At 39.9% G+C, this 17,043-nt stretch overlaps 1 protein-coding gene across 1 annotated transcript; it reads right to left on the bottom strand.

The window, feature by feature from the left end:
- Positions 1–452: 452 nt before the first annotated feature.
- dmrt2b (doublesex and mab-3 related transcription factor 2b) lies at positions 453–4,083 on the bottom strand (the record flags this gene model as incomplete). The annotated part of the gene is made up of 3 exons (XM_080032186.1): positions 453–1,500; positions 2,562–2,664; positions 3,697–4,083. The coding sequence occupies 3 exons, from the start codon at positions 4,081–4,083 to the stop codon at positions 683–685; spliced, it is 1,308 nt and encodes a 435-aa protein (XP_079888312.1). The 3' UTR covers positions 453–682.
- Between the last annotated feature and the right edge of the window lie 12,960 nt (positions 4,084–17,043).

The raw sequence follows: 17,043 nt of genomic DNA, 5'->3' as shown, positions 1-17,043 counted from the left end.
CCCAGCTGCATGTCACGCTCCCTCTGTCACTTTAAGTTTTCGTCAGATTAAAAAAGAGACATTTCTACGCAGCACCTGGTTTGTTTTGACACTACAATGACCGAGAGCATCGCAGCCGCAGAGATCCCCCAGCTACGTCTGCCCTTTGATTTACAAATCAAAGGGCAGCGTTCAAACAGTACTTGACTTTTTCATCAACTTTGTTTTATGGATGTTCTGTATATGTCTCCTGCCGGAAAACAGAATGAAATATTGATGTGACAGAGTCAAAGCAAAGTGTGTTAGTATATTTTACCCGTATTGCTGAAAGGAGTATAACAAAGGACTAGGTTTTTTTTATATATATGTTTTTATATATATGTATATGTGTACAAAATATGTTCAAAGTTGTCCATTAAAAAAATAACATATAGAAAACGTATACATATACTGTATATTTGTCATTGTTATATTTTTAATTATAGGTTGAATATAGCTAAATACATTTTCATGAACAATAGAAAAAATATATATATACAAACACTGTCATTCATGTTCGATCCATAAATATATTCTACTTATTGCCACTTTTTCTTGTCAAGAAAAAAGTGTTCCAAGACCATTACTGTAATAGAACTGACCATTTTCATAATTATTCCCTCAACTTGTCATCTGAGTCCGTCCATAAAAACAAAGTGCACTATCAAGCCCTCAGAAGCGCCTCCACAGAGAACGGTAGCGGCCTCACAGCTGGAGTTCTGACTGAGTTGTTGCCATGCGGGCTCTTGACATGGTCGGCATGGGGACCTGCCTGCTGTCCACACCACTCTTTAGCTGCCGGGGGTCTGGGATCAAAAGTCCTGCTGGGTGCACTGCTGATATCTGGCCCGCCCGCGACACCCTGATCCAATCCAAAAATAGAACCAGTGACGGTTGCCGGTCCATTTGAGTCCATTATTTCTGATGGTTTTGAAGGCGATTTGACAAGGTCTTGACCATGTTTGAGTCTGTGTTGTGCTGGTAACGATCTTAGCTCTGATTGGTCCTTCATCTCAAGGCCTTTCCACCTGTTCTGAACCCCCTCCTCATCCCTGATTTGTTCTGAGCTCCGACATACAAAGTCATTATGGTCTATGGAACTCTTTAGGTGAAAGAATTGGTAGAACTGGAAGTCACACTCATACAGAGGCTTGTATTTATACACAGGCACATAACTGGGCGTCCCCGTAGTGATGGTGGGGTCCTTGTTGAGTAGGCAGCAGTGGATGGGCAGTGGCTGAGGGTGTAGCACGGGGACGAGGGCAGAGTGGGAGAAGGAAATGTCGTTCTGTAGCTCTCTCTGTCTCAGTTCTCGCTCCAGCATCACGTTCTCCAGTTCCTTGTCTGCGAAGGCTCTCCTCTTCCTCATGCGGGCGCTGATGGACGGACACGAGAAGTGCGTCTGCTCGCGCTGTGTTGTCGTCTGTTTTGACCAGCAGGGGGCGTCCTCTTCCAGCGTTGTCACCGCAGCTGGTTTGAGCCCTGCGTATAGGAAGCAAAACCACACACGGCTGTTATTGTATTGTACTTAACCTTCATTTCACCAGTTTGCAGGTGTAGTAGGCTAAGCGATTCTGGAGAATGTTTGTTTTTAAAATCACTTTTTTTTTGGTAAAAATCAGGGAATATCTCCTCACGATCTGTAAACAGGTATGTAAACAAAGGGGGGCACAACGTAGTTATATGGGACTGTTTACAGAGCCTAGGCTGTGTATCAACACTGGATTTTTTTCCCCAGCGCACACACAGTACGTACAGCGGATTGTGAGGATATATTCACAGAGTTTGAGGGCACTCTGTAAACTATTCCAGTCGGAGGAGTACTGGACCACCATTTTTATGTATTCATCAATGAAATTTAGTTATGAATAATAACGTTGTTCCAACCAATTAAGTCTTGTGTTTATGTTTGAGAACTTTATTCTTTGTTTATTATTTTAATGATGCAGTTGGTTTAGCGGTGTGTATTACTGAGAGCACTAAGAGGGTTGTAAAGAAGACAAATCCTCTAGAAGGAATTGACTCCAAGCCAGCAAGTGTTAATACACACTTTGTATTATGGTAATGACCTGTTGTTGAGAAATAGTGCAGCCACAGGTTTGTTTAGATGACTTAAGTGTGTGTGTGTAATGGTGGGGTAATGACATCCAAGAAGAAGCACTGGCTCTGGCTGTGTTGCTTTTAAAATTCAGTTGCAATTATAATGTGAGAATAAGTACCTAATGCATACTTGAGTGTTGCGGTGTGTGTGTGTGTGTGTGTGTGTGTGTGTGTGTGTGTGTGTGTGTGTGTGTGTGTGTGTCTACTTGTGGGTGGGTTTATTCTGTGTTCTTGTGGGGACTACAATCAAAGAGCAAGTCCCCACAAAGTCAACAAATGTATTTTCTGTCAAGGTTAGAATCAGGCTTATGCCGGGGGTAGGATACGGATAAGAAATAAAAATCAACTGAGAGATACAAAAGAGAAACAAGCACTTTCTATCAAAGTCTAGAAGAGAACACATGTGTTAATGAGAGAGGAAATGGTCAGTAAAGTATACATACCCTGCAGGATGCTCTTGGCTAGGGCGCTGGGCTCGGCTGCCCTGGTGTAACGTTGATACGCTGTCCTCCTCAGCGGAGCAGCACACCTCACCCCCCTCTTACCCTGACACAAGACAGGGGAACAAGAATCAGACATTTTGGACATAATGAAGTTATACTGAGATCAAGCCCCAAGGGTTATTGAAGGGAATTAATACATAATGTAAGAGGAAAGTTGGTCTTTGTGATTCTACGATTTAAGCAAAGAGAGATATATTTGGCTTTTTGTTGAGACTACAGGAATATAGCTACTTAGTGTAAGTCACTTTGTAAAGGACTATCTAAGTTTGTATAGTATTACATTGATAATGCATTTTCATAAATATTACACAATAAACAATATATCACATTTTGACCTCAATTATAAATGCAAACTTTTACAGATATATGTTACAGGAGGCCTTATTACTTCGATAAGCTGGGAGGGAAAAACGAAAATGAGAGACACTTATTTATCTATTTAGGGATAATTGTAATATTTGTGAATGTTTTAGTTTGTTTTGGTGGCTGCTTTGTGTGACAGAATTGTCTTGTTCGAAATCTGATTGAACTTGTGCAAATAACATGTTTCTGTTTTGTATAAATGCTGAACATAAAAACATCTGTGCTTCAGCTAGAGGGTTTACCAAAACGTCGAGCCTACTTCTGCATTTACTTACATCGGCCATTAGATTGTTAAGCTGCTGTTATACATCAATTTAATATATAGATCATTGTAATAATTCTGAAAATCTGTGTAATATATGGTTATGGGATTTTCCTTGAGATAATATTCTGCATGCAGTGAAATTTGGAAATAATATAGGCCTAGTGTTGGATAAAAAGCATCTATTCAGAACTTCTCTCTCTTATCATATGTTAACCTAAACACATTTTTTTCCATAGGCTATATCTCCCCCAACACACTCAATTATCCCGAAATTTGATTTCACTCTCTCTCTCTCTCACTCTCTGTCTCACTCTCTCTCTCTTGCTCTACGGGTTCCCTCCTGACAATAATATACTTGAGCCCATAACTTCCCCATATTTGTATTTTCCATCACTGACCTGTCCGCCCCATAATATAAGTCTGTGTATGTATGTTCTCCTCACTTACCTCCGCCGCTTGCTGCCGCCTGAGCGCGACCTGCGCCGCCATGACGCGCTGTCGCTCCACCACCAGCAGGCAGCAGGCGCAGCGGCAGTCCCTCCAGCGGCAGAAGCGCTTGTGGCCTTTCAGGCACGAGACGACGCCGTGGTTCCGACAGCGCGCGCATTTAGGGCTCCGGGTCATTTTGCGTGTTTTCTGCTGCAGCTGGTTCTCTGGAGAAGACGAGGCCACTTTATTCCCCACTCCTCCGTCCCCAAGGCAACATCCACGCTGGCCGACGCATCCGTCACGACTTGTCACGTCAAGGAGTTCTTCGGATTTTACGTCACCATCAAGTTTTGCTGCAGTGCGCTCCAGCTGCTGAAGGCCTTCTTCTACCAGATGAGAGGACATCTATGACTGCGAGCCCGGAATCCCTTTTATAATCCGTGATGCACTATGTTGCTGTCAAGGCTGAGCAGATATACGCACGAGATAGAAAATGATTTGAACTCAAAATACCAACAAAAAAATAAGCTAAATAGATAAATAAGGTGATTATGGTAATTAGTTATTAAAGTAATAAAGTTAAATAACTCAAACAATTATTATATATCTGCCAAATTGTTCTTATTAAGAAATCAGTAAAGCTGATGAATCACATCGTTGGAGCAGCTTTACGCACGGATTTTAAACTTAGCAGCAGCAACTGCAACAGGTTCGCCTAATTGAAATAAATCAGCGTCCATCAGCCATGAACTAAAACGACGCATTTAAGAGTGTGGTTCCGGAGCTGCCACTTTACAGCAAACTAATTCCCGTTGAAGCACAGAGCCGTGAGGTGCCGTGCGTCAGTGTTTTCAGGGTGGAAACTTTGCAGCCTACCGCCCGCCAGACGTTTGAAATGTTAAGCCTCTCTCAGCTGCTCTCTGACGCTGTTTTCCAAGAACAAGTAGCCCGGGCCACAATGCGTATAACTACGTGGGACTCCTGGCGCGGGACCCGTGAGCAAAAGATTTTTGGGGAAACCCGTTTGGAGCTAAAGCAACTCTCTCTCTCTCTCTCTCCATATAAACTCTCATACCTGGCCGGCCCTGCCCACCTTCGAAGTGGTTCTCACATTTCAACAAGAGATTTGGGATCTCGCCAGGGCAGGGCCACATCTATACAAATGATTCCCAGGCAGCTAGATAAAGCCAGAGTTAAAATCTTGGTTTCATTTTTACAACATATAACAGTCCAAAGTTTTTACTCAATAGATTTTGGATAAAGCCTTTATTTTATTTTATAAATAAAATAAATTATATTTTCAGGTCTTAAAAAGTAATCATACTTGTTCATTTCCATTTAGAACATATGAACAAATCCTTTTGTAATAACCTTCAGACTATTTAAGTGCCAATAATGATTATGGAAAGTTTAGTTGATGTAAGTTCTTTAGCATTTGAGATTTTTAGTTCAGTGCTGAAATTTATGTTGAGATAATGTTCGTTAAAGATGGTTGTATAGGAAAAATAAACACATAAATGTACATTTTGGAACTTTTTATACGTAAAAAAGGACCATTACTTGAAAGAAAATAATGTTTTTGCCTGAAGTGTTAACGCATTGAACTATGTTAATTAACGACTAAATTGCTTAAGAAATTTCAGCAATTTAAAAACAATAGGGTGTATAATCACAGGTGTAAGCCATAATAATCATCATTATTGTAATAGAAGTAATGATATATACTGAGCGAGAACAGGAGAAAAAAATAGGCTTACTGTAAAGCATACAGTGGGGTTGTGTGTGCCCCAGTGCCCGTGAGGGAGCACATGAAATATGTGTGAGCTGTGTGTTTTACCAGACTGATACAATATGGACTAATTACACACGCGCCTTGGGCAGAGTGGGCTATGGGAATGAGAGAGAGAGAGAGAGAGAGAGAGAGAGAAAATTACATTTGTATATTACCTAGGAGTAATCTTCACACTCATATTTATTCATAATTCTAATAAATAATTCAATGATTTAATGGCTCTCTTAATGTTTCCAGCGTCCCCATTTCTGGGCCTAAAACAGAATAATCAAAAGCTCTAAAATGCATAAATATTCCCACTTTGTAAAAATTGTTTCAATAAGTGTTTTTGACACACCGGCTTACTGGAAGCGATCTATTCTAATTCTCCCCTTTTTAGGAATTTAAATAATCTCTTGCAGGTGACAGGCAATGTATAATGTGATCCAAATATGGTTCTAATCATTAGAAAAAAATATTTATGTTTTTACATACTTGCGGATACTGTATACCTGCCCCTGAATTGTCTTTTTCTTTTGTAGTTTATGCATGCTGCCTATTTCACTGAAGGTTGACAGGACTCTGCACTCCCCTCCTCAACAGCATACACTTAATGCTAATGCAGTGCCATGTAGTGTTCTGTGGTAAAATAGCAGTTTCCTTGACCCATCCCTTTGAAAAGCTGCAACATAAAGCAACACACACACTGAGATGGTATGAAAAGTGTGCTCCCTACTGGCTCAAACCTGCAATTACACCCAGGGTAGTTATTCCAGGGTAGAACCAGTTACATTCTACATGATTGATTGATGAAGACTGCGATATTAAGCTGCAACATTACAAATACTATCAATACACCAACATTCTTTACATGTGTAAATTTACAATATGGTCCTTTGTCTCTCTTCTCTCTCTAAAGGGGTGAGGGGGGGGGGGCTCAGATGGCAAAGGCCCACTCACCTTTGGTATTGATCCTAGGCTTAGCCATGGCCAGAAGTGCCCTGTTAGTAGGTTGTGTGATGCTGTGCTTTTATTTATTTTTTTAAGCTCATAATGGGTTAAAAAATCTGATATCAGAGATGAAGAGTCAGAGCCAGCTGAGCCCCAAATCTAATGACCAAAGTGATACGATCGGTACACACATGGACACAGTAGCTATTGATGATTCCACTTTGTCTTTTTCAAAAAGCAGGCGGAACAATTACAACAACAAAAAAATCTAGATGATATGCTACAGTTTGGTATTGCTGACATGAGCAACATTTATTACAGTATTCAAGATATGTACGTCATTTATAATTTTCGGCCTTTTTATTGCTATATTATTCGCATGGTTTACAAAGTCGGTACAATACTATCTTCAAGTATCTGTTCAGGATGGATTTTTGCAGAGAATGTATTCGATACTGTATGAACAGAATACATATCTTACCAACCAGATGTATTAGTATACCATATCTTGATGTCATTGTCTGCACTATATACAATACAAAGAACAGTGGTGGGGTAAAAGGAGCAAACTTGCCCACTGCCAGGTTTGACATGTTGGTAGCTCCAGATTTCTAGAGTGCTCCGACTAACACACAAAGATGAGCAGCAGCATATATTGTTCACATTATCCGTTATATTATGAGACTCCTGACTGTCAGGTAAAGAGCAGTATGGTGACCCCATATGTATCAAAGGATTCACTCAAAGGAAACCAGGAATACCATATCAAAAGGAGCTTTCCCCGGGGACTTCAGTACCAAGGGGAATCACCAAAGGCCTTTCAGACCAAGTCCAGAATTTAATCACAAAAAAATAAAATAATCATATGGTGTCTTGCACAAAGTCTAGGTTTGTTACAATAGTACATGATTCCTTCATTATTTTTATCGTGACGTGTCCTGAAAATAAAGGAAAAATATGACTAGACCACTAAACAAACAATGGTAAAGCAAAATGAATAATAATACCTTAAAGCTGTAGAAGTATTGCATGATTCAAGTAGAGGAATCAGTGCACTCTTTTCTGCAATTTATTTTACAACATTCATAAAAACTACTCCAAAATTTGCACACATTGTACAACCAATCATTTTGCACAAACGTCCTCCCTTCGGGCATCTTTGCAGCATGACAATGTCATGCTACTGCTAACAATGCTACTGAGAGTGAACAGCAATTATTTCCATGACGACAATATGTCACTTAAACATAAACACAGGATGTTTACGTCACTAGAGCAAATCACGGATGCTCTCAATTCTATAGAGAACAGTACACAAATGGACACATAGGTGAACTGTTGCTTGGTACATAATGGGATATAGGGCATGCATGGTTTTGTATAGTACATCTATATGGAAACCAGTTAAGTACCCCTCGTATTACTAATACCATCAGCCCTGCCGCTGCCTGCAGTGGAGTGCATCTCTCAAAAGCCCTTTGACTCGCAGACAAATTGACTGTCATTAGCAGTGACATGTTGCACCACCATTCCCGGCACACATTCTTCTACATCCCTCGAGAGCTTTGCCCTTCTGAAACTATTTTCGTTGCAAAAAATGGAATTTGACAGGTTCCTCGGCATCCACCATTTTGCCTGCCAGCGTGTGCTCCTCCACCTGCCTATGACGCACGCCCTCAATGAGCTTGTGTGTGGGAACTCAACCAACATGACTAAAGGCAGAAAACCTGTATATTGCACTCAAAGGCTTCTTTTCCACTGAGCAACACAGTTTGGCTCCACGGTATATCTCTCACACGGAAATAATTATGTCGACCAATCAACATTGCAGTGTGTTGCTCCATATTTTTGGTACCCTTTCGGACTGCTTGGTACATTGAAAGAGTCCGAAAAATAGGTGCGACTCTAGGTGCGACTCGGATGGATAATGTTGGGACCCTTCCGATACCTTTGACAGTGGAAACGCAAAAAAAAGCAGGCCAAGCTGCACCTAACTGAACCGCACCGCTCCGGGGAAACCAGACTTAAGAAAAGAGCGCCACTTCAACTTTATGTAACGTGCTTTAGTTTAGATAAGATAAACGCTGGGAATTGGGAGGCAGGCAGGGTGCTTTTTCAAGCAAAATCCTGGGCTGAATGTCAATTTACTTCAAAGAGAGAGAAAAAAAAGACACTTGGCTGTGTTTCATGGTGCCTTTCCACAAAGGCTTTAGCACCTTTTTATCGACCAGCTTCCAAGAAGAGTAGCAGAAGACACCTTTCTGCAGTTATCAGCGTGAGGCAGGGGCCATTAAGCTGACAGTGTTTTCCAAGGGAGGTTTAACCCTGTACCTCGGAGAGTATTTAAGTTTGTCAAGCCTGTTTACACAGAACAAACGCTCTCTTGAAGGAATGCACTTCTAACCCCGTCACATATTAGACACAATCAGGTTCTCTCTGGTAATGTTTTTAATATGCTGCATGCATTAAAAGTGTTGACGCATCCAACAACACAAACAGTATATGAAGATCACATACATACATAAGCCAGAGGGAAGAGCATTCACTTATATTGTAAAATCACCTAATTTAACTTGAAGGTTTTTATACAAACATTAAAGTTTGGGAGCAGATGAAAAGGATTTAGCTTAGACCTCAGGCTTTATACTGGCTTGGCTGGTAATACTGTGGGATGATCTGTTACCTTATCTTTGCCTCTAACAGGTTGACTTGTGGCCAAGGTTACCATCTCTAAGGTGTTGCTCTAAGAGAGGCATCACTTTGAAGGTTTCTTCAGTGTATTTTTCCTCTCCTAGTCTAGATCGTATTCTTTTTTATCTTCTTCTTATGTTTTTGAAGTCTTATGTCCAATCAACTGATGCTACACTCAGTGTAACCCATTGGGAGAGCTCAGCAGTCTTGATTGATAGTCAGAGAATCAGTGCTTCCACAATGAACTCCAGGGCTATCTACTGGTTAATTCCCAGCATCCTAGACCTGTGGTAAATTTCACAGTTGCATCAGTTAATCCAGGTTAGTCACATACCTATCTTTCTTCAGTTACTCTGTCGTTGGTTGTTCTATTGAGTTGTTTGAGTTCAAAGTGAACAACACTGTACAGGCGTTTGGAGATCTGCACTTAACTCATAACGTGATGTGACGTCTGGACATCTAAAGGGCAAAGCAGCGGTGCCAAACCAGAGGTGGTGACAGGATAGGAATGAGATAGTGCTTTATCTAACACACACATTGTACCTGATGTATATTCACTATTTGACAGTGACGATAAACCAGTGGATGATTTTCAGCAATATCGGATCAAATTTCTAAACAAATTGATGAAGTTTTCATGTTTTTAACAATAACAAAAAGCTTCTGCATGGTTTTTACAAAACATGGGGCTTTTGCATTGATTCAAATGAGCACAAGTCGGTCAGTGCATTCATGGAAAGGGGAATGCTAAAGCGTAGTCTAGGAAGTGGGGCATTCTTCTAGCAAACCAGTCAAACAGAAAATGTTAGAGATGGAGAGAATGGGGGAAAGACCCGGAGAAGACTAGAGTTTTGGTTCAGAATGAGTCATGTCTAATATGAAGAAATAACAGATAAGAATTTCCATTGCGTCTGTGTGTCTATTGTTGGGTCTGTGGCTAGAGCTGTGGCCATAGTTACATGTGCGTCTGTATGATGTAATGCTTGATGACCTGAAGAGAATCCTCCAGGAGCCAGAAGTTGCCCCCCCCCCCCCCCTCACGCTCCATTTGAGCCGACACTTTTTGCCCTGACGTCTTCAACATCTCCTGCCCTCAAGTTATTCGCCCTTTGTTCTCTAATTGCAACTTCATGCTTGTCTTTTTCTTTTTTTTCTTTTATCTTCAGAAACCACCCATTTTATCTTTCATTAGTCTTGTTGTAGTCCATGGTATTATATAGCCTGACCTCCCACAAATTGCAACAGAAACCATTTGAACTATAGTTGAAAAAGTCCTTAGAAATCAAAGGGGTGAAGAGTAATTTTTTAAAGGGGTTTCTTGATCGTTCATTCGGACCAATTTTTAGACTTCTAAAATCGTGTTTTTTGAAGATGTGATGATACGTGTTGAATATGATGGTAGTGTTTGATAGAACTTATTGATTCAGTCATGCTTTAATGTTGAGTTCAAGAGAGATAGATGGATACAATTTCAGCTACCCTTATATCATTAGCCCAGGATCTAAGGGTTGGCAACATGTCATTTGATATTTGTTCTCAGTCAAAGAGAATTCATTATTGGCCATTATAGACTGGGCAATACTTTTCACATCTTCACATAAAATCAAAATTATGTTTTCTTTGAAGCAGAAAAATGAATAGAAACAAGATGTAGTAATGAGCTTTAATGATGAGTTTGATCAAGCAAAGCAAACAGCAATTATACAAATGAAAGATCTGAGGATTTGTAAGCCCTCAGAGGGAAATTCGTGATTTTGTGCTGTATAAATAAAATGGTATGACTTGATTTACAAAGAATACATTCATGTTCAGTTCATCTTTTTGCTTTAATTTTATATAAAGGTAAGCATGTCAGTCACTATTATGAAGGTTACAACAGAAGGATTGGTTTGTATGTTGTTAATTATCTGATTTCTGTAAAAAATAAATTGCAATACAAAAAAAAATATATTTTTCAATGTAAATAACCCACTGTCAAAGTTTGATCATGCTGACGTCTACAAGCTAAACCGGTTACCCTATTCACCTGCAGTGTCTAGCCTTCAGGTGACTTTACCAACACAAACGAAGCTCCCTCTGGACTTGTCAATGATCAAGGAACATACATGGCTGATCACACAAAACCAACTCAAAGACTCAATGGCCACGATCAATGTTCTATTTAACACGTCTGGTCTCAGGCCAAATCAATGGAAGACAGGTGCACCTTAACCTACACGTGGCAGTCTCTTATCTCCTCTGAATGAATTTAACCCCCATTTGCAATTATTTCTCCACCGTGTTCCCGATGTCTACGCGGGGAGCGTTTGAAGCACATTGAAATGCGTTGTGCTTCTGCGTTGGCTATTGATTTACTCCGGTTTCAGGCTCAGGTTAATGAGAGTATTTAAATAATGCAGACCCAGCCGCGCCATATAGACAGAGCATATCTTGCTTGCACCTTTATATGTATGCCCATTTTCTCCCTTTATCTTTTTCTTTCTTTCCTCGTCTCCCTCCTTCTCCCATCATCATTATCGACTGCACTGGAAAAAAATACCTTTTCACATCATGATAATAATTTTGAAAAAGCAATACAAGGTGTATTTCACTAGTATTAAGTATTGAACAATTGAAAATGACCATGGTAAGATGTCTTGAAATAAAATGAAATATATTTGAATAGATGTAGATCATGAAATTAGATTGGAAACCTAATATGTATTACTAGTAGAGCTGTGTGTCATAGTATGCCAGCCCTGCAATCCTCATTTTAAATTCAAGTGTATTGAACTTTCAAGTCCCTATCTCACTGAAATGTGGCTTGTGAGGATATAGTGTCTTACATTAAAAGAATACTTCACCCATACGGAACCGGCGTTCTATCATTATAAAATCGCTAGTATATTATAATGAATGAGGTTTTTCTTCCCTCAGTCTTCCCTTGGCCCAGCTGTTCCGTTAATCCTATCCCTACATTTTCCCATGTGTGATGTCACACATGGGAAAATGTAGGGTTAGACAGTGAGACCAAAAAAACACTCTTTCTGACTTTTCACAGGCTTGGATGAACCGATTTCTAAAATCTTTGCGCATTTATACTACATGGGATCTTAGAGTTCAATACACCTTCATATTTCCACCGGTGAAGTAGGTCTTTAAGTGTCATGAGGTAGCCTACCGTTTAGGAAAGGTTCCCCCGGCCCTGCTCACCACCTCTGATCCATTATATCCTGCCTGGCGTGAGATTCAAAGGCGCTGCTTACTCCCACAAAGATGAGATAACCGCACCGCAATAACAGCGCAGAACAAGAATAAGCCTTGAAATTTAGCCGCTCCCGCTACCTCTACTGTATCAGATTAGATTTGATTCTACAGGTTTATATTGGCTCTTTTTGTCTTTCAGGGTTGTCATGGGCGATCTGACGGAAGGTTTGGTGTTATGAATAGAAAGCAATATCCCCTCAGACACAAAGCAAAGCACTGTGTGCTGTGTGATCACTGTAGTGTAATGAGCCTCCTGATGAATAAGCTTTTAGTTCAACAGTGTTTTCATACAACACAGTATGAAGGTGAGACAATGCTGGTGAATAGGGTAAAACATATATTAATTTTTTAATAATTTTTTGGCACTTTCAAGCATTATTTGAAAATACAGAGATGAAATTGGGAGACAGAGAGAGAGGGGGGATGACGTGCAGTAAAGGTCCACAGGCTGGAATTGAACAAGCGACCACTGCAACGAGGCTTGAGCCAATATGGTACGTGCTCTATCAACTACGCCACTGGAGCACGCAAGGGTGAACATTTTAACTTATACATATCATCATGCAACTTCGCCAGTTTATTCCACAGTACATTACAGTAAAATAAATGTTTTTTTGTATTACAATTTTTGTCAGAAATGTTTGGATACATATTGAAATGTGGCAAAATCTTGAATCTATACAGTCACAAACAGATAAGGCTTAGTAAAACAAACACCCTTAATGAACATTTTGGACCTTTTATTTATACGCAAGATGACATGTTGGAAGAAAAATAGCTATGAAATCTCAAAATAGTCTTGCTCCATTTCTCTTGCTTTCCTTACTTGTACTTTCTTTCCGTAAGAAATGTGCCAGATAAACTTTCCAAATATTCAAATGTTCAAAATACTACTCAAATATATTCATGACAAGGTCTTAAAAAGTTTAAAGAAATACACTCTGTTTTTGCTTAAAACAGCAAAAGGCAGATCTGAAATCCTCTGTACTTGCACTAAGTTATTTTGCTAGTCATGAGTTGAATGGGTTTGGAGGTGGCGAGGTCCCGGCACATGCAGATTCAGCAGAGGCCTCTTCTCTGACAGATGCTTTGCCATGCAAATCACATCATTATGACAAACTGCCAGATTATTCTTGGATGTCTGTTGACACCGGGGAGCTGTTTTAAACGACTCCTAATGTCATTTTACTCTGGCGGGATGCACAAACAACACAAACTACACACAAACACAACATCTAATAAAGATAATCACATCTCTGCAGGCTTTTAAAGAACTGAAATAAACATGTTACCAAACATCAAAGTTGTTCTCAAACAAATAGGCTTGATATATTTTTCTTAGAGTGCCTTCGTATACTAATGAGTGAATATTAATTGACATTTGTCTTTTAATAGCTTCTGACAAGCGCGCAAGCAGGTAGTGGGAAGAGAGGCAGCACAGATGAGTGGATGCTAATTATGAACCAGCACATTGCATTCATGCGTTTGATGGCGATACATGCGTCGGTGGCAGGCAAAGGTTGAGTCTTCTCTGCACTACTTTGGCGCCTGTTCCTCGCAGCTTATTTCAGCTTGAAAAGTATGGTATCTTCCTCGTTTCTGCTGTCTGCCTGTGACAGCTGGGGCAGAATGTATGTATGTATATAAGGCGAACAGTGGCTCCGGGTACATTATAGATGTTCTCACGCTCCACCGTTTCTTCCATTAAATCTACTCATGAATCAAATTAGCTTTTCTCTCCGCGTCCGTCACAAACTAAAGGCGCTCGCTTCGTCAAACTGTGGCCTTGATAAATGCTCTGACGGAATGAATGGATGGAATTTTACATAAATGGAATAAATAATAATATTAATAGCAATATATGTCTGTGTGTGTGTGTGTGTGTGTGTGTGTGTGTGTGTGTGTGTGTGTGTGTGTGTGTGTGTGTGTGTGTGGGGCCTAATCAGCATATATTGTGGCTACTCATTTGCATAGAGAAATATTCTTTTCCACTTTGTTGGGCTCTAATTGTTGATGTCTCTGACTGGATGGCTGCCTCCCCCAAGATAATGGTGCCATACCACCATCCATATGTGAAGAGACAGTAACAGAAAGAGGGCATATAGAGAAGTATTTTTAATGCAATATATATTTAAATCTTTAATTTAACTGTTTATATGGCTGACTGATTTAGAGTAACTTATTTATTACTAACTATGTATGCCCTTTTAAATGCTGCTAGTTGGAGTGGGGCTTAAAGGACAAAATGTTGTTGTGTTTTATATGAAATGACAATACCACTATCTCTCTCTCTCTCTCTCTCTCTCTCTCTCTCTCTCTCTCTCTCTCTATCTATCTATCTATCTATCTATCTATCTATCTATCTATCTATCTATCTATCTATCTATCTATCTATCTATCTATCTATCTATCTATCTATCTATCTATCTATCTATCTATCTATCTATCTATCTATCTATCTATCTATCTATCCATCCAAGTATAGGCCGTTAAATTCCACATCCCCCAAATCAAGCCGTCTTTTGACACTTGAATAACATGTATATCCTGGCTTTGGTGTGTGTGTTCATAGGAGGGAGGGGAGAACCTGAATAAAGATGGTGTGCGTCTAGACATAGAGGATTTGGACATCTCAGGTCTTTTACTTTGAAGAGAACTACAGAGGGGAGGGGGGGGAAGGGGGGGCTCGTCCAGAGCAGCTAGAATTCCTTTAACTTCAAAAGAAAGAAATGCATAAATATATGATGTACGTCAACAGAGGCAAAACAACGCCGTGTGCACACCTACTACAAAGAGAGTTACTGGGCCTTTAATGTATCTTTTATGAACTTCTGTCTAGAATTGCTTTTTTTTTTACATCATATCCTTTTCTCTGTCAAGATATGTTATGCCCGATGGTTACGTCCAACTCAATTGAATGCCTTTTTTCGTGCTAACATTAGAGTAGTCGTGCATTTATTTTTTTCTCTCCGGGTTACCTTGGTAGCTCATGCATCAAACAACCAAGATATCTATCAATTGAACTCTTTTGAGCAACTTTTCTGCATTAATAATTCACATTCAGGGAGCAAGTGGTGTGTATATCACGGTGAAAACAACAGGCTGTCAAGGTTTAGGAGGTTGAATGGAAATTTAAAGAATTTGACTTTGATGTATCTGGGTTTATGTGTTTATTTATTTATATTTTATTTTAATGGTGCTCTTGCAAGAAATGTATACTATGGAGTTGAGTGAGCAGCTTGAGGAATGCTTCACAGGGACTGGGTAAATGCCTTGCTGAGATTCATGCTAAACCATATCCGATTCTCCTCTTTACTACCAGCAACAATGTTCAGTGGAAATCACATTTAAGGTCAAAGAACGTCATTTGTTGAGTTTAAACCATTTTCATCAGTTTGACAATGATAACCACCATGTAACGGTTTCAGAGACAGTTCTGATCATGGTTTAAAAACACCAATGTTTATTTTCGGTTGGAAACACGAAAAATAAAACACGTATGAACACATAGAAGTCAAAAAAAAATGTAACTTGTTTGTTCATTATGACCTCCTGCTCCTATCGTATTATGCCACTAGGAGCTTTATTACTTGAAATACAACATATATTGTTTGAAGGAACTTGCTTCCACTCACTCATTGTGGCATTTTTCCCAAAATTAAACTGGGAACTTGAACAAAGTAAGAAGTGAATCTGCTGGAAACTGAACCTGCATCTCTTTTGTGCTGAGAAACAGTTGATCCATGTGTTATATTTACAGTAAAAACTGCTCTTAAATGGATTCACATTTCAGGTCATATATTTCATTAGTCGAAGTACATAGCCAAGTTCACAAAGAGTATCAGGAACCTGTCCATCCATCACACATGCAGAAAGGCTCAGCTCCCAGCGGGGAGGGCCCTGCAGACAGCTTTTATGTCCCCGCCAATGTCAAAACCCAAACCTACGCCCTAGCCCCAGGGCACTCGGCTTTGGCAGCTGGGGGTCTTTGATGGATATCAACATATCTTAATACGAGTGGGGATTAATGTGGGATGATGGAGTTTCTGGCTTATCAAAGAATATATAAGAATTTCCTCATGATTTCGTCAGGTTTGAGGTAGCTGAGGTGACTGCCTTGAAAGTGAATATACTTCAATCAAAAGTAGGGATCAAACATTTTATATTTGTCATCGGTTTTTGATGTTAGATTGATATTCCAAACTTGCTCAACAGCTAATTCACCCGCACTTAGAGAGATCGTAAGGATGCCCATAGTTCACCGACATGTTCCCGCCATTATTTCCTCCAGGTAAGGCAGTTGCATCACTAATGCATCAATTAATTCAGTATTTATGCATAACTCAAAGATCGGCTCACATCTTTTGCTCTTAATGGATGATTTTGAAGCCACGCAGGTACTTTTATGTAGATAATACACTTAGACACAGGCTGTGAACCAGTTGCGTCACTGAATTCTTGCACTTTTGTAGCTTAACTTGCCCTCTTGACCTCCCCATAGATGGGCTGGGTTAAATGAGATGCTCCCTAAAGCGGAAGGCCTAATACATCATAACACAACAGATTTAAAGTCATTTTATCCAACCGCATTCATGGACAGACGGGCTACGGCTGCCAAGGGAACTTTTACTCATTGAAATGTCCCTGCTGCGAGCCAAGTCAAACTGTGCAAAATATATTGCACCTGTGTACGTCTGCTAATCCGT

Source organism: Ammodytes marinus (genome assembly GCF_949987685.1).
Source record: "Ammodytes marinus genome assembly, chromosome: 8".
NCBI lineage: Eukaryota > Metazoa > Chordata > Actinopteri > Uranoscopiformes > Ammodytidae > Ammodytes > Ammodytes marinus.
This window is presented reverse-complemented; position numbering and strand designations above follow the sequence as displayed.